General features: G+C 42.3%; 1 protein-coding gene across 2 annotated transcripts; it reads right to left on the reverse strand.

Moving 5' to 3' along the window:
* Positions 1–795: 795 nt before the first annotated feature.
* Positions 796–27,956, reverse strand: SLC34A2 (solute carrier family 34 member 2). Of its 2 annotated transcripts, XM_065634418.1 has the most exons (14): positions 27,902–27,956; positions 22,937–22,992; positions 17,090–17,204; positions 16,853–16,987; positions 15,841–15,969; positions 14,771–14,914; positions 14,034–14,145; positions 12,287–12,482; positions 11,484–11,579; positions 8,084–8,204; positions 7,205–7,372; positions 3,212–3,328; positions 3,001–3,125; positions 796–1,371 (listed from the first exon to the last, which is right to left on the reverse strand). In XM_065634418.1, the coding sequence occupies exons 1-14, from the start codon at positions 27,954–27,956 to the stop codon at positions 796–798; spliced, it is 2,145 nt and encodes a 714-aa protein (XP_065490490.1). The 2 variants fall into 2 exon arrangements, with proteins under 2 accessions (XP_065490490.1, XP_065490491.1); XM_065634419.1 differs by lacking the exon at positions 27,902–27,956 and having other exon boundaries at positions 17,090–17,198; positions 22,937–22,987.
* Positions 27,957–27,969: the final 13 nt, after the last annotated feature.

The raw sequence follows: 27,969 nt of genomic DNA on the forward strand, positions 1-27,969 counted from the left end.
CACAACCACATCCTGAGTTCATCAAGGCCTTTGGTAGCCACCCAGTGTCTCCAAATCTTGTGCTTAACCTTCAGCAGGCAGCAGGATCAGCAATTACTTTTGTAGCCTTTAGCTCGAGATAATAAAAGATCATAATTCCTGTCCCCGGTATTAAAGAAGACAGAGATTGCTCAAAATGGGTTTGTGCATATTCTTGTCCCAGAGTAGGATTCCCAGAGCTTCTGAAGGATGTCCCAGCATTTCATTTTCCTTCATTTACAGAATAGATTTTGTCCATAATGGGAAAACTACAGTCTTCCATTTTGACCACTGCAAACAGGCCAATGAAAACATGAGGAGTCTCTTTTTTATTCTTTCTTTCTTTTTTCCATTTCCAGATCTTTTTAGGTATTATAAACTAACTTCTGCTTAATAAGCGAGTAGGTCAGAAAGGCTGTTCTACAAGTGCATTGGTTGCTTGTTTATTTTTTAATCAAGTTTGGATTGATCATCACTGCTTTCATCCCTCTCTTCATGAGACTACATCAGGATTTCTTTTGTTTGCTACTGATAGCATTGGATGAAGGTACCACATAGTAGATCCTCTGTAAGCAAGGCTTTTCAACAGACCATAGATTTTCTAGGGGCTCTGTCAAGCTTGTTTGACTCCACTTCTTGATAAGTGAACAAGTGACATATCACTGGCTGCAGGAACCTAACAAAGTGTTCGTTCTGTTCTCAGTGCATTGTCCAAGGTGGTTTTCAAGAGCCTGACGGTCCTATGCTGTATCTCTGCTAATATGGGTCGATCCACTACTATAAGGCTGTGTTGTTTGTGCCTGTTTTGTCAACACAAGCTGCAGCTGGTGCTCTTCTTCCACCTCTTTCTTCATCAGCCATTGCAATGGTGTTTTCATAAACCTCCATAGTTTTTAGCTGGTTGTCTTTGGCACCCTCCTGCTCTGCATTAACTTTGCAGCACTTGCAGAAGCCACAGCAGTGTTTCCCACAAAAGGCGAGCATAGACATAATTATATTGTCCCAGGGCTCTAGGGAGTGCATCCAGATGGGTAGGAAATCCCAGTTTTGGAGCTTCTCTGGCAGTAAATGTGGTTTCCTTGACTGCATAACATTAATGACAACCACAGCAATAAAAAGAGCAAGCAGGGGAAGGCAAACACCTAAAAGGACTGGCCAGCCTGCCAGTGACAGACCAAATACAAACAAAGGCAAAAGAAAGAAGCAGATGAGAAGATAAAATATAGCAAACCATCTGTACTTGGCTGTTGTGTTTCCCAAAGTCTTGGCCATGCGGATTGGCAGGCGGGTATAAGGTATTGGGTAAAACAGAATAATCCCAGAGACATTGAAGAAAAAGTGGCACAAGGCAATCTGAAAGCAAAAACATTTGAGTTCATTGAGTAAAATGACTTTAAATGCTCCTGCTTGCATGATAACTTCCAATGGCACTAAGATTCCATCATTCCCCTTGCCTTGATTTCCACAGTTTTTTCTTGTCTTTCATGCTATTTCACTGCAGGGCCTCTCCTAGCACCAAGCAAGGACTTGGTAATACCTCAAACATAAAGATCACAGCCTACAAACAGGGGACAGCACCTGGAAACAAAGCAAGCCTAGAGGGGACGATGTGTCTCCCCACAGATGGGCAAGTCTTAAAATTCACCCTAAAAAATTGCAAGAAATGGAGCACATAAGAAATAAAGCTGACAAAGCAAACAGCTATCAGGAAAGAGCCCTGTTGTTAGTAAGTCATGAGAACGCCACAAAAAATGTTCATTATTGGGTTCTGCATCCATCAGTTTTTGATTAAAAGATGGGAAGTGTACATTATTTATTGCATACAGGCTACTGAGAAATTGCTAATGGTACAAACCCAAATTTTCCAAAAATTAGTTAAAATTTTATAGGACACTGAGGAGATTCCTGGAATGGGACTTTGTCTGGGTCTTTTATAATCATTTCATTCACATACTTCAAAACTGGTTTGGTTTTGTTTTTTTCAAAAATAAGCATCAAGAGACATCTACTTGCTAAAGCTTTCAGAAGCTGCTTAGAGAGAATGAGCATATACCGAACAAGACAGTACATTCCCTGCTCACCTTTATCTTATTTTCATTCTGTAACTGTTATCAGACTAAAGTAAACATGAAAGCACAGGGGTTTATTTTTAAAGTGTGTTATAAAAACAGCAACTTATCACGAAATCTGAGCTTGGTCAAGATAGTATCTTTTCGTGATTACATCTATTCTATCATGCCTCAGGACAATAAAATAACTTGTGTGATTTTCTTGATTTATTGTGGCTAGTAAAAAACATTCGTCCTATGCACAAAGGAAACTTTATTTCTTTTCACTCTCTGATGTACAGGGTTCATTCAAATGTTATTTGCTGCCTGGAATGTTCTTTACCAGGTATTAAATGGGAGCCCAAAGCCAGGCTGCCTACTTTTTGAATAGTCAGAGGCAACAAAGAATTAAAAAAAACCCACTCAGATTAGATTTACAATGACAAAGTGAGTGCCACGATGCTCACTGCAACCCCAAGTAGGAAGACAGCTTGCCATCCTACAGGTTGTACAGCCTCCACTTAGGTTACAGAAGTCCCTACACCCATATGCATGAATAGAGTTAGGGTCCTGAGAAGGGAACTTACAGAAATTAGTAACCCTCAGAGGGACCTACCTCAGAGGGCTGTCAGAGATGTGGGCACTGAATTCCAAGCTCAAGGGGACAAGTGGCCAACCCTGTCTCAACTCTGAATTAATTCAATCAGATCTAACCCGATTTATGAAAGCAAGATTTTACTATATAACAAAATTCTGAGAATGATTATGAAAAGTTATTTTTCTCTAGTAGTTGAAATTAATGAGCTGCCATTAATAGCTCAAAATCAAGCATGACATCCATGGCATATTTGCATCACAGCAAATTTTGTCAGTTTTTTCTTCAAAAAAGTTGCAACTTCTAAATGAAGTCAAGGAAGCATTGGTTTATACTGACCTGCAGTGAATATTTTAATGTACTCCCTGGACTTGCTAAAGCTGCAAGTATAGCTGTTGTGGTTGTGCCAATGTTAGCTCCCAAGGTAAGGGGATAACAACGCTCAATGCTTATAACGCCAATGCCTAGGAGAAAATAAACAGGATTGAGTGGTTTCGGAATGGTAGACAAGATAAAATATGGGATAAAGAACACAGTATTGACAACTTACCAACAAGGGGTGTAATAGCAGATGTGAAAACAGAACTGCTTTGGACAACAAAGGTCATACCAGCCCCTGCAAGCATAGCCAGGTATCCAGCTAACCAAGTGAAAGGAAACGGGAAATCTAAAAAATAAGAGGGAGAACATTGTCTTTAGGATCACATAGTACCATAACAGTGAAAAGACTATTAAGTATTTCAGATGTAAATATATTGCTTATTATCGTCTCTTTATAGATGCATAGAATGGTTTGGACTGGAAGGGACCTTAAAGATCCCAAGATTCCAAGCCCCCAGCCATGGGCAGGGACACCTTCCACTAGACCAGGTTGCTCAAAGCCTCATCCAGCCTGGCCTCGAACACTTCCAGGGATGGAGGATCCACAACATATCTGGGCAGCCTGTTCCAGTCTTTCATCACCCTCATGGTGAAGAATTTCTTCCTTCTATCTAATCTAAATATTTTTTCAGTTTAAAGCCACTACCCCTTGTCCTATCACTACATGCCCTTGTAAAAAGTCTTCACTTCTCTCAGCCTGCTGGTCACATTTCTTTTGATGCAGCCCAGGATACAGCTGGCTTTCTGGGTTGCAAGCGCACATTGCCGGGTCATGTTGAGCTTCTCGTCAACTGACACCTCCAAGTCCTTCTCCTCAGGGCTGCTCTCAATCCCTTCGTCCCCCAGCCTGTATTGATACTGGACATTGATCCAACCATGTGCAGGAACGTGCACTTGGCCTTGCTGAACTTCATGAAGTTCATATGGGCCCACCTCTCAAGCTTGTCAAGGTCCCTCTGGGTGGCATCCCTTCCATCCAGCACGTTGACTGCACCACACAGGTTGGTGTAGTCAACAAACCTGCTGAGGGTGCACTCAATCCCACTGTCCACATTGCTGACAAAGGTGTTAAGCAGCACTCGGTCCCAATACCAAACCCTGAGGAACACCACTCATCAATGGTATCCACTTAGACATCAAGCCATTGGCCACAACTCTTTTGAGTGCAACCTTCCAGCCAGTTCCTTACTCACCAAGTGGTCCACCCATCAAATCCATGTCTCCCCAATTTAGAGACAAGGATGTTGTGAGGGACAGCGTCAAATGCTTTGCAAAAGCCCGCACAGATGATGACAGTTTCTCTTCTCTTATCTACCAACAGTGTAACCCCATCACAGAAAGCCACCAGATTTGTCAGGCAGGATTTGCCCTTAGTGAAGCCATGTTGGCTGTCAGTCACCTGCTTATTTTCCATGTGCCTCATCATAGTGTCCAGGAGGATCTGCTCCATGATCTTGTTGGGCACAGAGGTGAGACTGACTGATCTGTAGTTCTCTGGGTCTGCCTTTTTTTCCCTTTTAAAACTGTAGGTTATGTTTCCCCTTTTCCAGTCAGTGGGACCTTCACCAGACTGCCATGACTTCTCAAATATGAAATACAGTGGCTTAGTGACTTCATCTGCCAGTTTCCCCAGGACTTGCAGATGCATTTTGTCAGGTCCCATGGACTTGTGCACCTTCAGGTTCCTTAGATAGTCTCAAACCTGATCTTTTCCTACAGTGGGTGGTTCTTCATTCTCCCAGTCCCCACCTTTGCCTTCTGCGACTTGGGTGGTGTAACTAGAGCACTTGACAGTGAAGACTGAGGCAAAAAAGTCCTTGAGTACCTTAGCCTAATCCATATCCCAGGTAACCAGGTCTCCTGTTATCTTCTGGAGAGGGCCCATATTTTCCCTAGTCTTCATTTTACCAGCGTACCAGATGTACCTACAGAAGCTTTTCTTGTTGCCCTTGATGTCCCTAGGCAGATTTAATTCTATCAGGGTTAGCTTTCCTAACCCGATTGCTGGCTGCTTGTACAATTTCTCTGTATTCCTCCCAGGCTACCTGTCCCTGCTTCCACCCTCTGTAGGCCTCATTTTTGTGTTTGAGTTTGTCCAGGAGCTCCTCGTTCATCCACGCAGGCGTTTTTACCTGAGTTCCTCTTTGTTGGGCTGCATCACTCCTGAGCTTGGAGGGGTGATCCTGGAATATTAACCAGCTTTCTTGGGCCCCTCTTCCCTCCAGGGCTTTATCCCATGCTGCTCTACCAAGCAGATTCCTGAAGAAGCCAAGGGCTGCTCTCCTGAAGTGCAGGGTAGTGAGCTTGCTGTACGGCCTCCTCGCTGCCCTAAGGATCTTGAACTCCACCATTTCATGGCCACTGCAGCCAAGGTTGCCCCTGAGCTTCGCATTCCCCACCAGCCCCTCCTTGTTGGTGAGAACAAGGCCCAGCACATCGCCTCTCCTCATTGGCTCCTCTATCACTTATTTGGAGAAGCAAGTTGTCATCAACATATTCCAGGAACGTCCTGGATTGCTTACGCTCTGTCGTGTTGTCCCTTCAACAGATATCGGGATGGTTGAAGTCGCTCATGAAGACCAGGGCTTGTGAACATGAGGCTGCTCCTATCTGTCTACAGAGGGCCTCATCCACTAGGTCTTCCTGGTCAGGTGCCTGTAGTAGATCCCCACTATAATGTCATCTGTCCCTACTCTCCCTTTAATCCTGACCCATAAACTCTCAGCCAGCTTCTCACCCATCCCCAGGTGGAGCTCCATGCACTCCAGCTGGTCACTGACATAGAGGGTGACACCTCCTCCTCATCTCCCCTGCCTGTCCCTTCTAAAGAGCCTTCTGTTCCAATACTCTTACATGACGATTTTGGCTCAGAGTCGGTTCTACTACTCTACTTTACCAGTACTCCAGCTTTCAACCACCAAACACACTTTGAGGTGAATACTAGGCTAGGGAGACATTTTTGCTGACCCAAGGTGGCATTTATGCTGTAATACTATTAAGTAACAGAACTGTTTCCAAAGAGCTCAACACAACAGCTTCTAAGTGTCCAGAGTGTCTTGGTTTTGGCAACCAAGCACCTACTACATGAATGGATCTTCAGAAAGCTCTGAAGACCATCCTGAGAAAGTCAAGTTGTTCTAACTATTTCCAAGGTGATCATCTCCTAAAAATCCACTTGTTAACTTTTGCAAAGAAAAGCTAATCACACTGATTAGATAACCTAGGCACAATGGTCCCCTGTATTCTGCACATTTATGAGTGAGCTGATAAGTCAGGAATTACTCAGTTGGGAAGACACAGAGGAAGACAGACTAGGTCCCAAATGAACAGTAACTGGCAGCTGATTATTTTCTAACCCTTGTTTTTAATTCAGGCAGTCTACTTTGCCCAGGAAAAGAGAAGACAGTATGGGGACCACTATGTTGCCTTCTCCATTTCTGTGAACCCTCTCTGCAACCATAACCGGAGATCTACCAGGACTCCTCTCTATTCAAAGGAGGATGAAGAAAAATCAGCCAAGTGAAGAAAAAAAACCCAACACACGAACAAACAAAAACAACAACAAAAACAAACAAAAACAAAACCAACCAAACAAAAAAACCCCAAACAACAACAAAACCACCACCACCACAACATTTGCACTCAATGGATCCAGGCTGAAAAAACAGCTGGAGAACACAGGGAAAGACAGCAAGTACCGCTATTCAGGGCTGCCTTATCCTACTGAAGAGAAGGTTAAGGAGTGGAATAGGGCAAACAAAGGGTATTAGATTATTAATCACTACAAACTTTTTTCAACTTACTTTAGAAGAAACATGCAGGCTCTGTGCCAGGGCAGGCAATCAGGATCTCAGCACTTTGGCGCTATCTTTGAGGCTGAGAATGTTACATTTCTAACAGCTAATGATTATACATCAAGAAACAGAGCCTGGACTTTGGTCTCTGTTGCTGTTAATCTGCTGCAAGCTGTTCACTAATAGATTTTTCTAAAGAAAGAAAATAACATGCTGAGGAGAAAAAATGTTGAGGCAGGGGTGATTTTAGTTTAATACTGTTTTCCTTAAACTACTCTATAATATCTGCCAGAACAGGGGATATCAATAAATGTGCTCAATGTCCTTGTCACTCCTGAAAATAATCTTCAGGAAAAGCAGATAATTACCAGTGTTGATTGTCTTCTTGATAACACTCGCCACTTGTCCTTTAAGCACAGAGTTTAATAGCTTAACGATCATCACCAAACAGGAGCACAGAACAAGCAGAGACAAAGCCAGAAGGATGAGACCGATGGCAAGATCAGGCAGGTCTGAGTCTGCAAACAGATGCCGGCCTGAAAAAGAAAAGGAAAATTAATTGGCCCAGCTACATTTTTCCTTCTGAGCCCAAGCCCAGCTCTGGTTTTCATACGTGCCCCTAAGAAAATGGGACCAAAGCACTCACAGCTTGAGCAGCCGATGCAAAGACCAAAAATGCCACCTCCTTTGCTCCACAAAAGCCATATCTGAGTGGGGCAAGAGGGGCTCTTGTATGGACACACTTATAAAATACACAGCAGGCACCCCTGCGGGGCTGGCAGGAGCTGGGTGACCATGTGCAAGAGAGGGCAATACAATGGTGTGAGAAAATTTTGGCATGCTGAGCCAGACGGTGGGTCAGCTCTTCCCAAAGGTGGCTGTGTGCCTGAGAAGGGCTGTTCCAAGTCCCGAAGGGCATACACAGGGATGGAAATATCCAAGCGACCGTTACAGTGAAGTAACTGTAGCTCCAAGTCACCCGAACAGTGAGGGTGACATGATACTGAAGACCTCAATTACTGGTATCAGGAAGCATGGAAAGAGACCGATCTGCAGCCAGATATCACAGTGATGCTGGTAACTCCAGCTGTGTAGCTATAACAGAGCAGGGGCTGCTCTGGCTGCACCTGCAATAGTACCTTGTGTTCATATACAGGTGAGTGCCTCTTGAGGTACGTCTGAAATGGTCTGTTATCACCATACATTTGTAAAGATATTACTGAAGGAGAAATAGTTCTGCTACTTACATTTACTGATATTTTCTGTTTCAGTTACATTCTTCATGGTCCACGTTGAATTTCCTTCAGACCAGCAAAGGTCAGGAGATGTGCAGTTTTCTGAAGATGGAATTGTGACATTCTGCAGTGTCTAAAGATTACCAAAGCAGATACTTCAGTCACTTACAACAGTTCAATAAGAGCACATGCAAAGTTCTAGGTTTTTACTGAAACCAAGCATTCATCAACTAAAGGTGGATTTGTAAGCTGGCACCACATAGATGACAAAACAAAATTTTTTACATTCTTAAAATAAATGGTTGTGCTGTTACTTAAGTCAATCAATACGACATTTAAAAATTAAAATACCCCTGAAACCTTTTTCATTGTAATAACCATAGCACCAAGCCATCAGTAGCTAAGAACCTTAACTAATGATGTCAGAGTCTGTAGAAAGAGGTTGATGTTCGGCAGCAGCAGTGGCATTCCTTCTCCAGCCAGTGCCACAGCTTCCTCAGGTCAAAAAAAGACCCCTTTACTGTCATCTTAGCTGCAGCTAATGGTCTGGTAAGTACTACACGGGACTGTGATTCAGCATGCTACAATACTAGTGCAGACCCTGTTGCTCGATGAGCACAAGCTGCTCACACTGCCCTTTTGTGCCTTGTTTCCTATCTGTAGATTCAGAAGCGCTGCTACCACTTCCCTTTCTAAAGCTCCAATGCTACCTAAGAGCTAATTACTATCACTTTAATTATCATTGGTATTACTGAGTTGAACCTGAATTTCTGTTTATACTGCAATAAAACCTTGCTTCTAAGAGCTCCTAGCCCAGATGTATCACATTCTGATGCCAGGTCCATAAGTTGTTACACAGATTGAGGAATAGTTTGCTGATGGAACTGTACTTCCCTACAACAGCAGCTAGTGGCCAAATGGACTCTGAACCACACTGCTGAACAGGAGGTATCTTTAGGACGTGTTCAAGTGATAGTCTTTTACAGAAAGGAGGCTGGAGAAATCATATTTTCTTGCTGGGCACTGCCTGCAGACACCCACATTTGCACTCCCACTCCAGCTGATGGGCGAAGCTGGGGTTGGATCCAATGCCCCAACATCTTCAGGGAGCACCTGGTCTCCAGCCTGCCCCAACACATATGCCTTTACAAACACAATGCAATGTTTTTTCTTGCCTTCCTGAAATTTTTGAGCCATGTGAGCTTCAAAGCAGCTGCATCAGATCAGAATGTTTACCCTTGTGTCTTGCTTTAAACATATGGGGTCTGCATGTATTTATCCCTGCCATCAGTCTGTTTAATCATTTTTTGCCAGGAATTACTTTAACCCACTCGGAATGTAAATCATTTAAACAATCTTCCTCTTCCCCCTGCCAAGTTCAAGTCAAGCTTATAGGGGTTTCTTGTGTTTTTGTAATTTGACTATATGCTTGGGCAGTAGTTACACAGCCAAAATATAGACAAACACAGAAAGAATTGTGTATATGGAAATGTAACACTCAGCCTACACTTTCTGGGTAGGTTCTTGTCTTCTAAGAGTGGGAGGGCTGTAGGACTCAGGGGTCTGACCTTGCTGCCGAGGCAGGGAAGGGGTAGCCAAGTGTTGGCTGGGGTCTGGGAGCATCATATCTCCCCTGAGATGAAATACCCAGCTCCTCCACAGCGTAACCTGAGCAGTTTCACATTAGCACAGCCCTGCTCCGCACTGTCTCCATAGCTAGCATTTCACTGGCCATCCAGACCATCATTCAACAGGAGCTGGGCTCCTTTAAAAACCCAAGCACTTAATTTTAACCTCCGCTATATTGTCACAGAATCACAGAATGTCAGGGATTGGAAGGGACCTCAAAAGATCATCCAGTCCAATCCCGCTGCCGGAGCAGGAACACCCAGATGAGGTTACACAGGAAAGTGTCCAGGCGGGTTTTGAATGTCTCCAGAGAAGGAGACTCCACAACCTCCCTGGGCAGCCTGTTCCAGTGTCTGTCACCCTCACTGAGAAGAAGTTTCTTCTCAAATTTAAGTGGAACCTCTTGTGTTCCAGTTTGAACCCATTACCCCTTGTCTTACGGTTGGTTGTCACCGAGAAGAGCCTGGCTCCATCCTCGTGACACTCACCCTTTACACATTTATAAACACTGATGAGGTCACCCCTCAGTCTCCTCTTCTCCAAACTAAAGAGACCCAGCTCCCTCAGCCTTTCCTCATAAGGGAGATGCTCCACTCCATCATCTTCGTGGCCCTGCGCTGGACTCTCTCCAGCAGTTCCCCATCCTTCCTGAACTGAGGGGCCCAGAACTGGACACAATATTCCACATGAGGTCTCACCAGGGCAGAGTAGAGGGGAAGGAGAACCTCTCTCGACCTACTAACCACCCCCCTTCCAATATACCCCAGGATGCCACTGGCCTTCTTGGCCACAAGGGCACAGTGCTGGCTCATGGTCATCCTGCTGTCCACCAGGACCCCCAGGTCCCTTTCCCCTACACTGCTCTCTAATAGGTCATTCCCCAACCTGTACTGGAACCTGGGGTTGTTCCTGCCCAGATGTAAGACTCTACATTTTCACTTGTTATATTTCATTAAATTTTTCCCCGCCCAACTCTCCAGCCTGCCCAGGTCTCGCTGGATGGCAGCACAGCCCTCTGGCGTGTCAGCCACTCCTCCCAGCTTGGTGTCATCAGCAAACTTGCTGACAGTGCACTCAATTCCCTCATCCAAGTTGTTGATGCCTCAGGACTTCGGGAATTACCTTATATACATACTAACAAGTAGAATAGTCTCATTAGAGATCCAAGGGATATTTAATGCTCTAATTGTCAGTTAGCTGAACAACACAAACCAAACACTCAGCTCCACACTCCACTAAAACACTCATTGGTGTCAATCTGGTCAATGGATTCCTTCCAGCTGCGGTGTTGCTGGGGTGAAGAACAGGATTTGGTCCCCACAGAGGCTTTCTCTGAGGGCAGTTTTCCAAGAAAGCTGCAAATAACCAGCTGCCACCAGATCACACTAACACACAGAAGATTAAGCTGGCTAGATCAATAGATAAATGGTAGCCAAAAATATATTTTCTTTGGCCTATATTGCAGATATTTTCCACTTTCAGGGAGTCAGTAGGAGTATCAGAGTTTAAAGGCATTTGGATGTGAAAGGCATGGCTCCAAACCACCACTTCTGATAAGCAAGAGCCTGCATGGTACCAAAAGCAACCAGGTCAAGCCCACCACTGGTATGACATCCTCACTTTAAGTGGAGAAAAACTACATCAAATTGTTTTCATTCTTTTTCTGCTGAAAAGAAAATTTATTTTAAAATCTAATTTCACAGTTCTATGATAAGGATTATCAGCTACAGATCAGTAATATATTTCCTGAGAAGCCTGACAATGGATTTATCATAATACTCACCACATTGGTTTCAGTTACACACCAAATCTTTACCAGGCTTTTGTTTTTTGCTGATTCATCATTTGTAGCAATTGCATTTATGACTGATTTATCAAGCTTTAAAAAAAAAAAAAAAAAAAAATTATTCCAACTTGCATCGCACTGTTCAGCTCTTCTCAAATAATTCTCTTTGGAAGCTCAACCACATAAAGCCTGCATGACCATCTCTGAAGCTGAAGCTGCTGCCCAACAGGTAGGAGGGGGTTTACTCCCAGAAAAAGGTACAACTTGACATACACAAACACCATGTCTCATTCTCCCCAAATCACCCACCACCTCATCTCACCCTTTCTGTTTAAATAACTACTCTGACACAACTGCCTAAATGCATTTACTGTCACTTTAGGAGCTGTGCGTATCCCCTTTGGCCTCTGGCTGTCCCTCTAGACGTGCTCGAGTTTCCCGTAATTTCAGTGTCGTGTCTTCAAGTCTTATGCAGGTCTTCTAGATGTGCTAGGTTGTCTCAGCTAGTGCTATCTGCCAATGTCTAGGCAACAGGCTGCCATCCCATCCATCCCGTGTGGCTGTACTTGTCCTCACTTGCCTTCTCAGTCCTCCTAGCTAGGAGGAGCTGAAATGCGGGGGAAACAGAAACACGACATATGCAGCTGAGGTGTTATGAAATGTCAATAAAAAGAAGAATCCTTCTGCTAATGAGCTTTACCCCTAGGACAGAGGGAAGTGAATGGGAGCCCCTCCCTCATATTCTGACTAGCTGTGAATAAACCAAGAAAGCACCTTCCTTGAAGACAGAAAGAACTTACCTCAATGATGAGCTTTGTAAAGGGGTCTGTGATAACTTTTAGTAGCTCAGGGGCATCCTCACCACTTTCAAGATGAAAGGACTCAACTATAGCATTGGTGAGATGGTAAAGATAGCCAGAAATTACTTCAATGGGCAACAGCACAAACACAGCGAGCCAGTTAAAGAAATCATGGATTGTTGCCCCAGCAAAGGCCCTGCAAGAATAAATTAAACAACAGAGCTGCTTTTAATTAAATAACACGTGCACAACACCAATTAAAAATGAAATCATAGAGGTGGGGATGAAGCCCAGTTCAAGATGGGAGTCATTTCATTTCTGGGGTCACAGGAGATGGCTGCTTTGCTATAGAGCACTAAGTCATCTCCACACCATTGACCCAGTGAAAGAGCCAGCCAACTGAGTGAAACAAGACAAACTAGAAAAGGCAAAAGTGGTCCTTAACAGGAGGCTGCTAAGAGTACTTCTCTGAAGAAAGAAGTTGGTTTTGCTTCTCATGCGTTTCTGGTACATTTTTAATCCTCGGCCAGGAGTTGCCTCTGGCACCTGTTCTCCCTGACTCATGGGGGAAGATAGCTCTTTGCAGCCCTCTCAACATGTTCTTGCAAATCGTTGGTGTACAGCTCCCTTCCAGCTTCTCCTCCAGAGCCTGAGGAACCACAGCTCTTCCCTCAGAGGCACTTTTTCCACCTTCCTAGCAGCTGCTTGTGGTCCTCTTAATTCCCTGCAATCTGCCTGTATTTGTTTTAAAATACAGCTCCTTAAATTAAGTGTAATGAAGGAATAAAATCTGGAGGAAAAACTCCTTGAAATGCTAATCCTGTAATTTCGGTTCTCACTGAAAAACTGCTTGAGGGTAAATCAGGGGGGAACATTCAAAGCAGGCCAACAAATATTAAGGGGAAACATTCAAAGTAGGCCAACAAAATGGATAGTGCTACCACCTTCAGTTTACAGATTGAAGTGGTTGTTAATGGTGCTAATGAATGTTAAAAATCAGCTTATTTTTCGTTATTATTTAAATTATTTTCCTGAACAGATATTAACATACTACCTTGGCACTGGAATTTAAGCGACAGAGAATAGCACAACCAAAGATTCAGGACAGTAAATCTTGGGGAAATATACTTGGGCTAGCTGTATTTCATATGTCTGGTATGCCATAAATGACAAGGTACCAAAGTCTCTTATCCCTCACAGGTTTACTGCCCATCTTCAGTAAGCCATGATTTCTCCCAGCAATTACATCAAGTAGCAGTCTAAAAGTTGTCACTGTATATATTTGACAGCCAGGACACTTCATTTCTCTACAGTTACCAGCTCTTTCTTACTCTAGACTTAAAAAACCTTCAACACTGAGGTCTCTTTTAAGGAGAATAGACCAAGATACTGTAATATTAACTTCTTGTACAGGCCCTCATAATTAAGAGACCATCAAATGTGGGTGGTATAGTGGCAGCAGTTGAAAATTTATCCTTGTGCAAGATCCAGTTAAAAATGGTGGGTTCTTACAAGAAACACAAAACTTTTAAAGGAACCCAATATAGTTTTCCTAAAGTATACAGAGCCAAATATCTAGACAGCATTATACCTGGGCCATGGCCATGCTTAGGACTTTCCTAACTAGACATTGAAATTTTGGTCAATAGAAAGGTTGAATGGCTGTAGAAGTGATAGAGAATATAGAAGAAAACCTACAACGAAGGAAGAAAAGCAACTTTTCAGATCTAGTGTTTAAGTACAATACCTTCTAAATTCATTCCTGTCCCCAGCTTGCATGAGTGCCACAATCGTGTTTGTAACTGAGGTGCCAATGTTTGCCCCCATTATGATAGGAATAGCTGATTGAACAGTCAGCACTAAAAAACAGAAAAGGAAGCACTGAATGAAAAAATCCGATAATCAGCAAGCTCTTTGCTCCAATGAAAATTAACATCTGTCAATGTCACTAGAACCCTGACTTCCCTTGATGTCACTGGGATTAGGCGCTCCAATCCAGGTATGTTTGCTTTAATCGAGCCCCTTGGGAACCTGGTGGTCCCATAGTCCTGCGATCTCCACTGAAACTGCAGCCTATGGTTGTCTCTTTTCACCACGTGTTAGAGGGCCAGAGTAAGACAAAGTCTTTTCCTTCCCAGGCGTTTTCCTACTTACTGCAGAATTTTGAACTGATGCCACAGAAACAAACGAAGTACAGCAACTGGCTAACATGAGAAAAGTGTGAAGATACTTCCAAAATTAATGTATTCAATGCCAAGGCTTCCAATGATTTTCATTGCAGTTACAGACTTACTACTACTACTATTATTATTGTTGTTGTTACTTTATTTTATCTTTATATCATGGCAACAGCTGTGAAAATCTTTATCTGCAGTCTCTACTCTTAGACTCAAAGCTTTTACAACTTCAACACAGGTGGGAATGTTTGCACCCCAGACCAAGATTTATGAGTGATCTCTAGGAAGATACTATAAGCAGACTTACATGTGGAGGACACCATGCTGACCACAATGGATGAGGAAGTGCTGGAGCTTTGGACCATAACAGTCACCAGAACTCCAATCACCAATCCCGCCACAGGATTAGACAGAACTGAATCATCTTGAAAAATGTCCCCTGCAGCTTTACCTACAAAAAACATATTCTCAGAGCGAGGGAAGTGCAAGTGAAGTCCACAGCAACTATCAGAGCACTAAACTAAAGATCATTCAACCATTTAATTGATATGTATATAGCCATGCTTGGCAGACAAAAAACATACACGATGACGTAACCCCGGGATCCAAATTCAGGTCCTGAACTCTCAGCTTCTCAGTTATGGAAGAATACTTTCTATTCTCTCATTTCAGTGACTAAACAAGCTCTACTGAACTCTACAGAGAACTACATAAAACCACAGCCAGAGGAAAGACTTGTAGGACAAAAAAACCCACACATACGTAGATCTAAATGTTATTACTGCCTGGATATTTTTGGTTACAGCATCAAGGAAAAATGTTTTAATAATCCTCAGTAATTCTGTTCCTCTAGCTTTCTTTTTTCTGTTGTTGCCAAAAATCCAAAATACTTCCACAGAAGCTCACATATTTCTCAGATAACCACTTCTGAATCCATCAGCAGAATTCAACTCTTGGAGACAGGTAAATGTAAAAAACGCACTTCAATAGTTTTCATCTTTGAAGAATTTTGGGGACATTTCAGTGCTTTGATCAAGAATGTAATTTTCATATTTCACCTTGTTGAAATGTCTTTCACATGGGACAGATCTACACACAGATGTATTCATGTAAATGGTCACTAAAGTAACAGGAACCTACTAAGACATCGGGGCAAATTATCCCTACAGCAACAGCTCTTTGGAATTTGAGAAATAAAGGCCTTTTCAAACAGATGAAGGTCAGTCTTCAATCAAAGCTACTTCCCTCTGAATCTACATTTCAAGACATAAATCTATGGATAATGTTCTTGAAGAGTGATACTTGTAATTTAGTCACTCAGATGAAATGTACTGCCTCATTCATAGTTTATCCTTGATATTTTAGACAATTTCATACCTCCTACTAGTTGAAAAGCAGAGCTCAGCACATCCAGAGAACACACGAACAAGTAGAGTAATCCAAGTAGCATAATAAACTTCCCTATCCCGTAGAGTACACGAATTATTTTTCCTTTTCTATCCAGTTCTGCAAAACAAATACATTATGCATAAAAGACTTGCTTGATGTATCTGGTGTTCTCTCTGGAACAGTCTGTTGCACAAGCAGAGACTACGAAGTCAAAGACAATGTTGTGACCCCACTGTGTGATTAAACCCGAAAGAATGTTCTTCTTGATCAAATTTTAACTGCAGAAGCAGGTAGTTAATTTACTGGAGAGGGACTTTTTACAAGGGCATGTAGTGACAGGAAAAGGGGTAATGGCTTCAAACTGAAAGAGGGAAGACTTAGATTAGATGTAAGGAAGGAATTCTTGACCATGAGGGAGGTGAGGCCCTAGAACAGGCTGCCCAGAGAAGTTGTGGATGCCCCATCCCTGGAAGTGTTCAAGGCCAGGTTGGATGGGGCTTTGAGCAACCTGGTCTAGTGGAAGGTGGCCCTGCCCATGGCAGGGGGGTTGGAATCAGATGATGTTTAGAGTCACTTCCAACCCAAACCATTCTATGATTCTATGTCCAGTTTTACCATGTGAAAGCTTTTGATATATGACAAAAGCCTTATGAAGCCTGAGATTTACCCTCAGTTTTACAAAGTCACACTATTGAGTAAAGAAAGGCCAATAGGAGCCTGGATATAAAATCATATTATTTTTTATTGTTTTCCATATATCTCCCTGTGTTTTAAGGAGGCTAAGCAGCATGATTTCCAGATTCTTCTTAATTGAATAAATATAATATCCTCATTCTCTGTTGGGGAAGGTGAGACAGAGTGTAAGCCTACATCTGAAAACTCCTCAAATCTTAAATACAATTTTTCAGCAAGTATCATTTCAGAAAAACAACCGAGACAAAGAGAGCAGGACTGATGGAAAAAATAAATGCAGGTAACTTATTTACTGAGAAATGGCTACCTGACCACTTGACCCCAGTGTCCTGCAGTTCTGGCAGAGCCCATGGGTCATCTTCTGGCCTTGTCTCATCTATCAAGGCTATTGTGGAAAATGCAGGTTGAATTTCCCCTTTATTTCCAAGTGAAGCCACATTGCCTGAAGAAATAGAACATTTTTAAAATTGTTTAATTACCTTCTATCTTCTCCAAGGAGCCCCAAAACATATATCTCTGTAAGTCACAGCTGAGCACACATTACCTTTGTGATTTTCTCCTTCTTTCCCAGCCATGTTCTGGTTTTGTTTGGAAGAGTCCCCAATATAGTTATTGGTTTCAGGCTTTTCCACCTCAGGCCAGGGAGCCATGATCTGTGACTAACAACATAGTGCTGATTAAAATGCGCATGCAGTCAAAATATTCAACTCACAACAGAGTATGTGAGAGATATGATTAAGAGCAAAAGAGGTGGAAACAGAGTGGAAGCAATTTGTCCTTGAACGTAGCTTTTGACTAATCTTTATGAATTATTCCTTCACTTGTACTATTGATTTCTCAGTTATTTTTTTAAATCACACGGTTGATTTATTTGTGCAATTTACCCAATTAAAAAAAGAAAATCCATCTCATGCCTATATTTTTTTTCACTTTTAACTGTCATGAGAGCAAAGATTACTCTGCTTTCCAAATCTTAGGCATTTCTTTAATTCCTTTTATGTCCTTTCAGCAAAATATCAGAAAACTGTTTTACTTTCTTCCACCTTCTGGATTTAGCTGACTGCCTTTACCAAATTGGTAATTCAATACACAGACCTCAGCACAGAAAGTTGTTCCCTAAAGCACAGTCTAGCTTTGGACGCTTATGCCAAACACAATCTTGTTGCTTTTACTGGTTCATTCCCATGGAAGCATGGAGGGGAATGTGACTCTGGACAAAGTGGAGGAAGAACCCTGAGTTTTGAGCCCCAGATTGGTGCTTGCTGAATGACTGGACGAGAGCATAATTCGACAGCAGTGGCTATTTGCAGGTCTCTTATTTGCCTGCAACTCACAGCTGATGCTTCAAGTGAAGCTGAGTTAGTGGCAGTAAGGTCAGGCTCGCCCACCTCACGTAGGCTCTCTGTCTGAACCTCTTCCTTCCTGACTCCTTTGAGCACATTTGATATGCATTGTAATATTAATAAATAATAACTTAAAAAGTAAGACATCACACGGCCAAATCCTGCCAGCACAGGTATGAGCACATGCGACAGACCAGGCACAAGAGGAAGAGACAGCTGTTCCTTGAACCAAAACCTGGAAGGGTCCTACTTATTCACTTCACCAATATCGGAAGCCAGAGGGAGGGACAGGAAAGAGGGGGAAGGTGACCATGGGGAGCCACAGCAATATGAGACAATACTTCTACACTTCCAGGCTTGTAAGGCTGTTGGCTAGCTCAGCCAGTGCGACCGAAAAGGATGGGAGAAGTGAACCCCACCCAGAAAAGCCTCAGCCTTGGTCTGTCTCTTCCACCCTCTCTGCCACGTGAGTTGGTCAGTGCCACGGGCAAAGCTGCCCCGTGGCCACCACGTCTGACACCCATGCGGCTGAAACACCCATGAGCTAATTTGCCTGCAATGCTCCTTGTAAAAAGGGCGCCTGCGCCCAGCATCCAAAGTCCGTGTGAGAGTTGGTATCATGCTCCTGTAAACAAGGTTCACTTGCATTTAGCAGCCACTCTGAGACAGTATAATTAATCGTTCATTTAATCATAATCCTTTATGTAGCTGATGGTGAAAATGTTTTGTCTCTGTCCACATCAATAAGTCACACATCTTCCTCCTTTAGCTGGGAAGGAAACGTCACAAAATCACTCATGTCTTACTGTAACTGAGGCGGGTGTTGTTTTCTGGCATTCCACAAAGAAAAGAGTATCTTCCCTTCCACATTAGCGGGAAAAATTATTCTACAATCCCATTAGCAAAAGATATGCTTTTACACATTCTTTATCTGTGGCATAAGATCCAGATCAGCTCCCAAGATACACAGCGAAAGATCTCAGAACAGACAGAAAAAAAAATTTCTTGCTTGTTTCAACAAGGGTTTCCATTTGCTTGGAGCAAATTCTCATATTTTCACCCATGCCAGAACAACCTCCAAGCCCCACCCATGTCAGAACACCTCCGTCTTGTTAAACAAGTTTCATTTATACACATTCAGCACTGAAAGAGCTCTAAGAAAAATAACTGCTCGGCACGAGTGCTGCTTAAGTGAAATGCAATCATGAAAATGCGTTGAAAATTCAGATGTGAAGTTGCATTGACAACATATTCCCAACATGGAGAGACCCAGAATACGCTGGACACCACCAGCCTTAGAGATGCCATGCTTACAGATCTTCTGTTACATTCATTATGGAAAGGAAGGATTCAGCCCGCATGATTACTGTATGGAAACTGAGCTGCTGCATTCGCTGGAGAAACTGGAGCTTGAAAACTTCAGCAGACATTCAGCCTCTATGTCTCCTAAATAAACTCTCCCCATTCAAGCAGGGCATTTTTTCCTATCATCTCCCATGTTCCTGAGGTGCTCGGGATCCCACAGGTATGTCATGTGTTCTTATTGGTTTTGCTTTGTGTGATTAAATACCATCAAATGAGAGTGGACTGCCTCTGTGGAGGAAGATTTTTATACATATGTATATACTATTATTCGTATGAGCCCTATCTAACCTCTGATTTGGGAAGGTGGACTTGAATACCGGAGGTCCTTACAGTATTTGCCTTGTGCATTTGGGTTTGCAGAGGTATTACTAGAACAGCCCATTCCGTGTGATTGGTATCAAGGACTGATGAAAGCAGAACCATTTAGATCCTTTCAATGCTACCAGAGCTGTCAGCTTTCTCCAGATCCCAACTCTTGTTAAGAGGAGCAGCTGAGAAGATAGTTTACAGCCACTTGATACTCTGTTTACTGGAGTCCTGGCCACAGCTACTTACTGTTAATTAATCGCTGTGCTACAGGATGATCTACATTCTACAGTTTTCCTTTCAAATGATTCTTCCTTGGCCCAAATACAGACATTACCATCTTGAGAAAATGCTCAGAAGAAAATCTGGGTGCTGCAGAGGGCCGGAGCAGTGGGGCAACTGCATCATTCCCTGGCAGCCCATATTAGCTGTGCCTTTGGAAAGGCTGACGTGGAGTGTGGCATAAAAGACCAACATCATTTGACGCAAGATATAAATGACAATGAGAACCCTAAGCGCGGCTTAATTTTGAACAACAAAGACATAACTATACCGCAAAGGAACACGTTAGAGTATGGGTAAAGGACGGGCCAACGACCGACGCACACCACAACAAGGAGCTGGGTTCGGCTGGATGCACCAATCCAGGTCCAAAGGCAGGAGAGCCACAATTGCTGGACAAGGTGCCCGGAGTGATGAGCTCTGCCCATCCCCATGCCAGCCTGGGTGTCTCAGCGCTACGCGTATCATTCCTGCCTCAGCTGGCAGGACCTCGGCCAGGATGCCTGCACCCGGGATGCCTGCACCCGGGGCGGATTTGTGGAGCTTGCATCCAGATAAGCACGGTTGCTCTGAATATCCACCTGGTAGGAGCTGCACTGAAATGGGAGCTCATTTCCTCCTGAAAGTGGCAGGTCAAAATATGCTATGCATATTGCAAAGGTCTGAAAACTAATGCCTGCACAAACTGTAATCCAGTCCGTTTTGGTGAACCGTGCAGCAAATCCTCTCACACCATCGTGTGTACTCCTTTCGGTGTCAGTATAGTCTTTCCTCGCCTTCGGAAAATGCTAACTACATGTGACATCCTTTCTAACTCCAAAAGAAACCGAAACCTCCGGCTCCTAAGAAGGAGATAGATGGAAATTATGGCATTCAAATTACGAAATAAAATGTGAGAGAAAGTCAAAACCAAAGTGGGCTCCTGTGGCATCTACAGCCATATTCACTCACTCTCGGCAGCATTTCAAAGAGTTAAAGTCTCTGGGGAATTATCTGAGCAACACCAGGTGTCATGCAGGTGCCCTATATTGCATTCCTGGGTGACTCACTGGACTGCAACAGCATTGCCTCGGTTGCAGGGCTAGACTCTCAGTGCTTTTCAGTTTCGGTGCTTTTCAGTTTTAAATCAGAAACAGTTGTAAATCTGTTTTTTGCTGCACTTAACAAGGAGAGTATGAACTACCACTTGCACATGCCTGGATGGTATTGTTTGTACCTCTCCACCCGTGACAGCTCACTGAAAGGCCACGTTGTGCCTGAAATAAGAACTACAAAGCAATAACCCTTAAAGAAATCTAACCTCTAGGTGAGCAGACCCAGCCAGAACAAGATGAAATAAATGCTCTGGAGAAAACAACAACATTTTCAAAACCAACTACAAATGCCAGTGTGACTATACATGTGCCTACAGGTTGCTTAAGCAGCTCCAAATCAGGTTTTGGGTTCAGCCAGACTTTCCTCTCTCTTGCTCTCTCCTTCTCTCTCAGCTTTTCTACAAACACACATCACTTTCTTGTCATTTACCACTGTGCTATGCTTTTTGTGTTAAAAAGGGATTTATCAGTTAATCTGATATATGACTTAGTAAATACAAATATTTACCACACATACTTCATAGGAGTAAATACCAAGCTACATAGCAATCCTTCTTATACACAGTTTGAAGAAATATTGTGGTTTTTTCCCCCCTCAAAATGTATCATTTTGGATACAGAAGCATATTATGTATCCTCAGCCAGCACAAATTAATTCAGTAGCTTTTCATCAGTAGATAATTTTGCCACAGAACGTGTTCCATGGCATCCAGAAAGCCCCAGGTGCAAGAGAACAGGCAAGAACTTCAATAAACACCAACAATGATTCAGCCTTGCTAGGAGTAAGTCTTGTATTTGCTCTGGCACCAGCCGCTTCCTTGGGGTTTTTTCTCTGAATAAGTTATCAGGCTTAGCCAGGATGTAACCTTTCAACTAACGTGGTGGTAAAGGAAAAACTAGATATGTGAAAGCTAAGAAAAAATGAGCATTGTGCTCACTGTTTATTCCTATGGATGCCTGAGACTTACTGCTCACAAGTTTGAATCTAACACACAGCAAAACTTAAAAAAACCTATAAAACAAACTAGTAAAGAGAACTCATTTCTAAGCAAGTGCAGAGAGAAAACAAATCCCAAACATCAGTTTTTGCATTCACATCCAAGCAAAGCACTGGACACTGAGGAGCCAGAGCAGAGAAACATCAGTGAACTGCTTGAAATACCTGCTAGGTATTTTAGTAAAACAATTACTTTTTTAGAATAAAACAACAACGAAACAATTCCATCAATAAGGAAATACAACAGATCTACCCCATCCCAAACACACAGTAAAGAATCAAGAGAGGAAAAAGTAATGACATTTAAAAGACTTACTGATCTAATGGAAGAGCTGCTAAAAAAAGTTACTGAGAAACCAGCTGATTTCTGCCTACTGCCACATTAGTTGAGCTAACTGCATTAGACTAATGTATTCCTTTTACCTCCATGTATCAAACCAAATTAGCATAAGAAAATGTTTCCATCAAGAACAGCCTGACACGGCCATAGCGCAGCACACAGACTTTACACACTATCTATGCTAACACATAGACAGTGTTTCCTTCCAATGTTTCATTAATCATATCCTAGACATTTTCCAGTATCCAATACCATTGATAACTATAGCTTAAAATCTTGATTCTTTTCAATCCAAATAGTAGTTGAAACAATACTTCCTTATGGTATAGGCAGTTTGTTTTGTTTTGTTTTGTTTCTGACAGCTACTAATACAATGCTTTTTTCATTGTTGTATTCCATCAAAATAAATGTAGTTACTTGCAGACAAAAAGTAGCCCAGTTTGTGCCTAGAACTATGATTTTTTTATCACTTCCTTAAAATATAAATGCAGTTGAAAGAACACAAGGTGAAAATGCTAACAAGCAGATGACATTTCACATGTCCACTCCAGTTCCCCACGTTAGTTCTGTTGCTACTCCCTGAGCTGCAAAAGCAGAGGTTTGGATTTATAATCTAAGCAAGTACAAAAAAGAAGAAAACTTTGTCTTGGTTGTTCTTACTTACCACTTCTTTCTTCCCAGACAACAGAGCGAACAGATCAACTGGGCAGCCACTGAAACCTGCAATATATATAGACAGGTGTTGAGCAAAGTTTGCTTTCATCACCGCGCACTAACATTCCTATTTTTACAGTCCAGAGGCACTGCCTACCTGCAACTTAATGATCACAATCAACTTTTTTTTTAGCAGGAGTGGGCAGTAACCAAGACTGATAAAACTACCGGCTATTTCACACTTATCACATTCTAAAAAACGTCCCATCAGCATTTAAGTATGAGCTACTAATGTGTTCATGTGAATGCTGGGGAACGCTTTGTTCCAGCCTGAAAAACTGCCATCCACCTGATCATTCAGTAATCTTTTTTCCAATAATAATTTTCCAAAAATATTTTGCAATCTCAAAAGTCTGTCAAAAGGGTGTGAAAGAGATGTAGTACTGCTATTTGTCTGTTCAGGTGCCTATTAATCTGCCTAAGAACAGAAGTGAAGGAGAATCAGATAAAAAGCAGTGTAAGTAGGAAACACTTAAGAACTTCTCTGAGAACCGAGGATGGAGTTTCATTCTTATCAGTGTCCAGTGTTTACAATTAAGGTGAGCTCATTAGCATTTTGGCTGTGGCTCTTGTTCTAAATGAGATTTAAAGATGTAAGGACACCTTTGCTAATTGCATTCCGAGTGCTAGAAAGGAAGAAGACTGTATGATATATAGATATGTTATTCAATAAATAGAGTAAGGTATTACAGATGAGACAAAGCAGTCACCAGCATTGCTGTCTGTTCTACTGATAAGTTCAGTGAGGAGCTGGAGGGGTATCTGCATTAGGTACTGTAGCTTTAGTATATCTGAATTTTTTACTGTTTCAACAGGAAACTTATACTGAGAAAATAAGCTGTAAGCCAGCAGCCTAATCAGCAGATCTGCTTTGTCTGCATGTACACAGTCATATCTGCCAGCAGCTTAGTGACTTAGTAACTTAGAAAAATAAAACTCTTGCTTTTTGCACCTTTCAGTCCCGCAGAGACACGGAGCCTTTGGAGCTGTGAGTCAGATCTTAGTCTTCCCCTCTTAAGCATCAGAAATGTTTAATAAGTAGGGATCGTAAAAACCTCTGCAGCCCCATACGCAGCATCACATCGTGGCAGCTGTACCGCCGAGCACCTCCCGTGGCCACGGTGGCTCTGCTGGTCCCCACTGCCCCCCATTCCTCAAGGGTGAAAGCACCAGCCCTGTCTCACCATCTCAGCTGCAGTTTGCACAGAGCTGGCTGCTGAAACTGATTTTCCTTCCTTGCAATGCAGAGAACAGTTCAAAGTGGAAAGAAGTGACAGAAAATGGACTCAAGGTCCACCTTGGTGGTTCACAGGCTCAGTTTTCCTAACAGAAATGTACTTTAATGTTGCACCTAAAAATAGTAGGTTTTCATTGATGTCCTACATGTAGGTAATCAGAAGAAGCTCTTAACTGGGAATCCTTGTGCTTCTCTGAGCTGTGGCTCCTTCTCTTCTGAGTCACTGTTTGTGAAACCCAGCTCTGACAGTGAGCAGGTATGAGATGGGCATGTTCCAGGTACCCAGTGCGGACTCAACCACAGCGTGGTGATGTCTTCTACAGCATTTTTATTCCGACGCTGCTCATTCCATTTACTAAGCACAATCCTATGTGCTGACCACATTAATGTTTTAGGAAGGGAGCAATCCCAAAAAAAATCTCAGGAAAGAAAAAACAGTTGCTCATGCAAAGGCAGATCTGCAGTCTGCCTTTGGAAGTCCGAGGTGGACCTTCTGCAGAGTCAGTCCAGAGGAGCCTCCATAAGGAGCCTGAAACTCTTTTCCCAGCCACAAGGAATGAAGGTGGGTGTTATTTGTCCCAGAAGCCTTTCCCTCATGCAGGATCAGAGCAGAAGAGGCTGAAATTCTTCACAGGACAGCACATCAGAGCGATAGTCCAGAGCAGTTTTCATCCATCTGGCACAGATTCAAAAGATGCTGCTGCTAAGGAAGAATAACCCAATGCTCTTTCACCCATTTTTAGAGCTTGCCTTGAAGCAACTGACCTGATTTCAAAAAAATATTATTGGATAGGGAATATTTAATAAATCAAAGTAAGCGAGCAAATTTCAAGGGTCCTTATTTCCTACCACAAAGGTGCTGGATGACTCCGCAGTTACTTGGAAAAGTACCTGCGATAGTCTAGCACTCAGCAGGAGGTGCAACCACAGAAAATGTCTCAAACACAGAACGAGAAAAAATTCCTGGCATGTGCATATTCTGTGAGCGGTGAACTCTGTCCAGTCACTCTTATATGTTGCAAGAAGTTATAACACAGGCAGGAAACGTGTCTCCATAACAGAGATCTGTGCTACAAGCTCCCTCACAGTTCTCCCACACAAATAGGAGACTCACTGTGCAAGTGTCAACCCCACTCAGCTCTAAGACCCAGGCCCTAGTACAGTAAACCACGTGTACCTAAGTCAGAACTAAAATCAAAATCATTAAAGGGAAGTAAAAGAAATTGCCATCCATCACTGACAATACTATTCACATTATGAGATTTGCTTTTTCAGTAGACACAGCTTCAAAAGACAGCCAGCATGAGCAAGACTCTCAGCTAACATCAGGAGAAATAATCTCTCTCTTACAGTTTAACTTAATTTTCAATGTTCCACAAATGCAAAGAATGCACAGCTAAACACTTCCAGTGCATTCAAGATGCTGGGACTCTAGAAAACAGCTACATGGTTCTATACTGAAGATAATTGGTATTGTTTCCATCATTTGGAAACAACGTTGTCCATTTTAACTTGCTCAGAAAGCTTGAACAAATCTAGTTGGAAACTGCATTATTGTAAATTAGCCTTTCCTCTTCTGGATATGTAAACCACTGATCATTAAAGAGAGAGACAAGTGCTGATTTCAATATGAATTACATCCAGAACAGTTATTTGTTTGAGGACTTACCCCATCTCCGCTGAAGAACACCTTCCCTCTTTCTGCAATTACCTGGAAGAATTTAAGTCCCAGCTTTTCCTATTGTTTGAAAAATATTCTACATGTAAACATTTTAACAATGCAATTTGTTATGAAAACACCCAGTCAGATGTGTTTGTGCATATTAAATTCCACATTGATATACAGCTGGTTATTTACTAGGAATCAATATTTGTAGCAGACTCTGACCCTGACATTACATAGAATGCTTTGATTTTGGAACAGAATGCAAACGCTACAACTTTGTAGTTGATTAATCCATTTATTTTCCATTAAGAAGTGTAAATTTGCCTTTGAACCTTTGAGGCCTATCAGGAAATTGTCTGCTTTTAGCTATCCCGTACTCTGCTGCAGGTGGGTATGGCTGCAATGCATCCTCAGAGCATTTTTTTCCCAGTATTTCTACAATTGTTGGAAATAGTAAAGAACTCCTACTAAGACTACTTTCACAGATATAAGAAAACACCTAATTTAATGTATAAAGAACCAGCAGCTTATCACAAGGTTTTGTATTACAGCACTGTGCGTTTTATCTCACGTAAGTGACACGCAAAAAATTTATGAAGTTATGGTAGTTAGCATACTTCTAGAGCTGAGTGATGCATAAAGTCATAAAGAGGCAGCATTCAACAGAGCCAATGCCAGGAATGAGAGGAGGAAGTAAAATGTGGAGTGAGGGAGTCACAAAGACAAAAACTACAGGAACAGATAAAAAAAGGAAAATAAATATTTCAATATCGGAAAGACAGTTTTTATGAAGGACTAATATGGCCAACAATTTTAGGCAGATAGTTGGGTCTGAAAGGAAAAAGGGACTCTGTTTTGGTCTTATAATAACTGAGCAGCCCCTTCACCATAGAACCAGTTCATTCTCATTACAACCGTGACTCAAATGTTTTTGTCAGTACAAATGCATCCTTGGGCTACAAGTTAGGGGGGTTATTTTGTTCACATCCTCTGTGATGGCTATGTTTTCCATTAAAGTCACATCTTACGATTGTTTTTATTCTTCCTGGAGTATTTTAACTTCCCTTTTAGTGGATGTTTTGCTACTAACATATATCAGTACCCATTCTCAACATCTACCAAAATGTAAGGGACTGCTCATCCACAGCCTGCAGCCCAGGAGTGGGGGGACGGTGGGTTCGGGGCGGTGGGAGCTCTGCCCAGCCCTGCAGAGACCCAAGAGCTTCCACCCCTGTCCTGGGGGTGGCATAGCACAGGCAAAAAGGCAAAGACTAAAACACTGCACGTGTGGAAAAGATGGACCAGCACTAGCCTGAGTTTGATCAGCTAGAATGCTAAAAACATGAATCATATCACATGCTTTGACAACTGAAGTCAAGATAATTTTTAAAACTTTTCTTATCATAGCTGCTCTAAACTTTTATTGTTTGTCATTAATGTTTAACTAAAAGGTTTAAGAAATGGCCATTAAAATAAAGCAACCCCAAAACATAGATGTCATGATGCTTTAGGGTAAGACATTTTTAATCACAAAAGAAATCCAATATTATTCCCCTCCTGCTAACCTTTCCTTATTCTTTTTACAGTCTCTCCCCTTACCTCGCCCCCATCCCACACCCCCTTCTCCTCCCTGCTCCTGTTCACTCTCACAACCAAGCTTATATTCCACATCCTCCTGTTGTCTCCCACTTTGGACACATATTCATGAATGCAAACAACATCTTCCCAACAAACAAGTAATGAGGAAGAGGAAGAAGAGAAGAAGTGAAGGGAAATGTGAGAGCCTTTAAATAAATAATAAGATTTACACTCTTCTGTAAACGTTAATTTACAGATCTCAAAGTGGTTCGTGAAAGTAGGCATTGTTGACTTCTTTTATTATTCACAGAGTTCAAAGGGTTTTTTTTCTCTTTTTTTTAAGAAATCCATTGATTTCTTCCTACACAATTTGTTAACCCTTGGCTAACACTAGACGTGGTGTTGTCAGCAGCAGGATGAGCAAGTATAATTACCAGCAGCCTGTTGAGTGTGTTTGCAGTGAAGATTCATCTCACATTTCCAACCCATCTACTTCTTCTGC

This window comes from Caloenas nicobarica, chromosome 4 (genome assembly GCF_036013445.1).
Source record: "Caloenas nicobarica isolate bCalNic1 chromosome 4, bCalNic1.hap1, whole genome shotgun sequence".
NCBI lineage: Eukaryota > Metazoa > Chordata > Aves > Columbiformes > Columbidae > Caloenas > Caloenas nicobarica.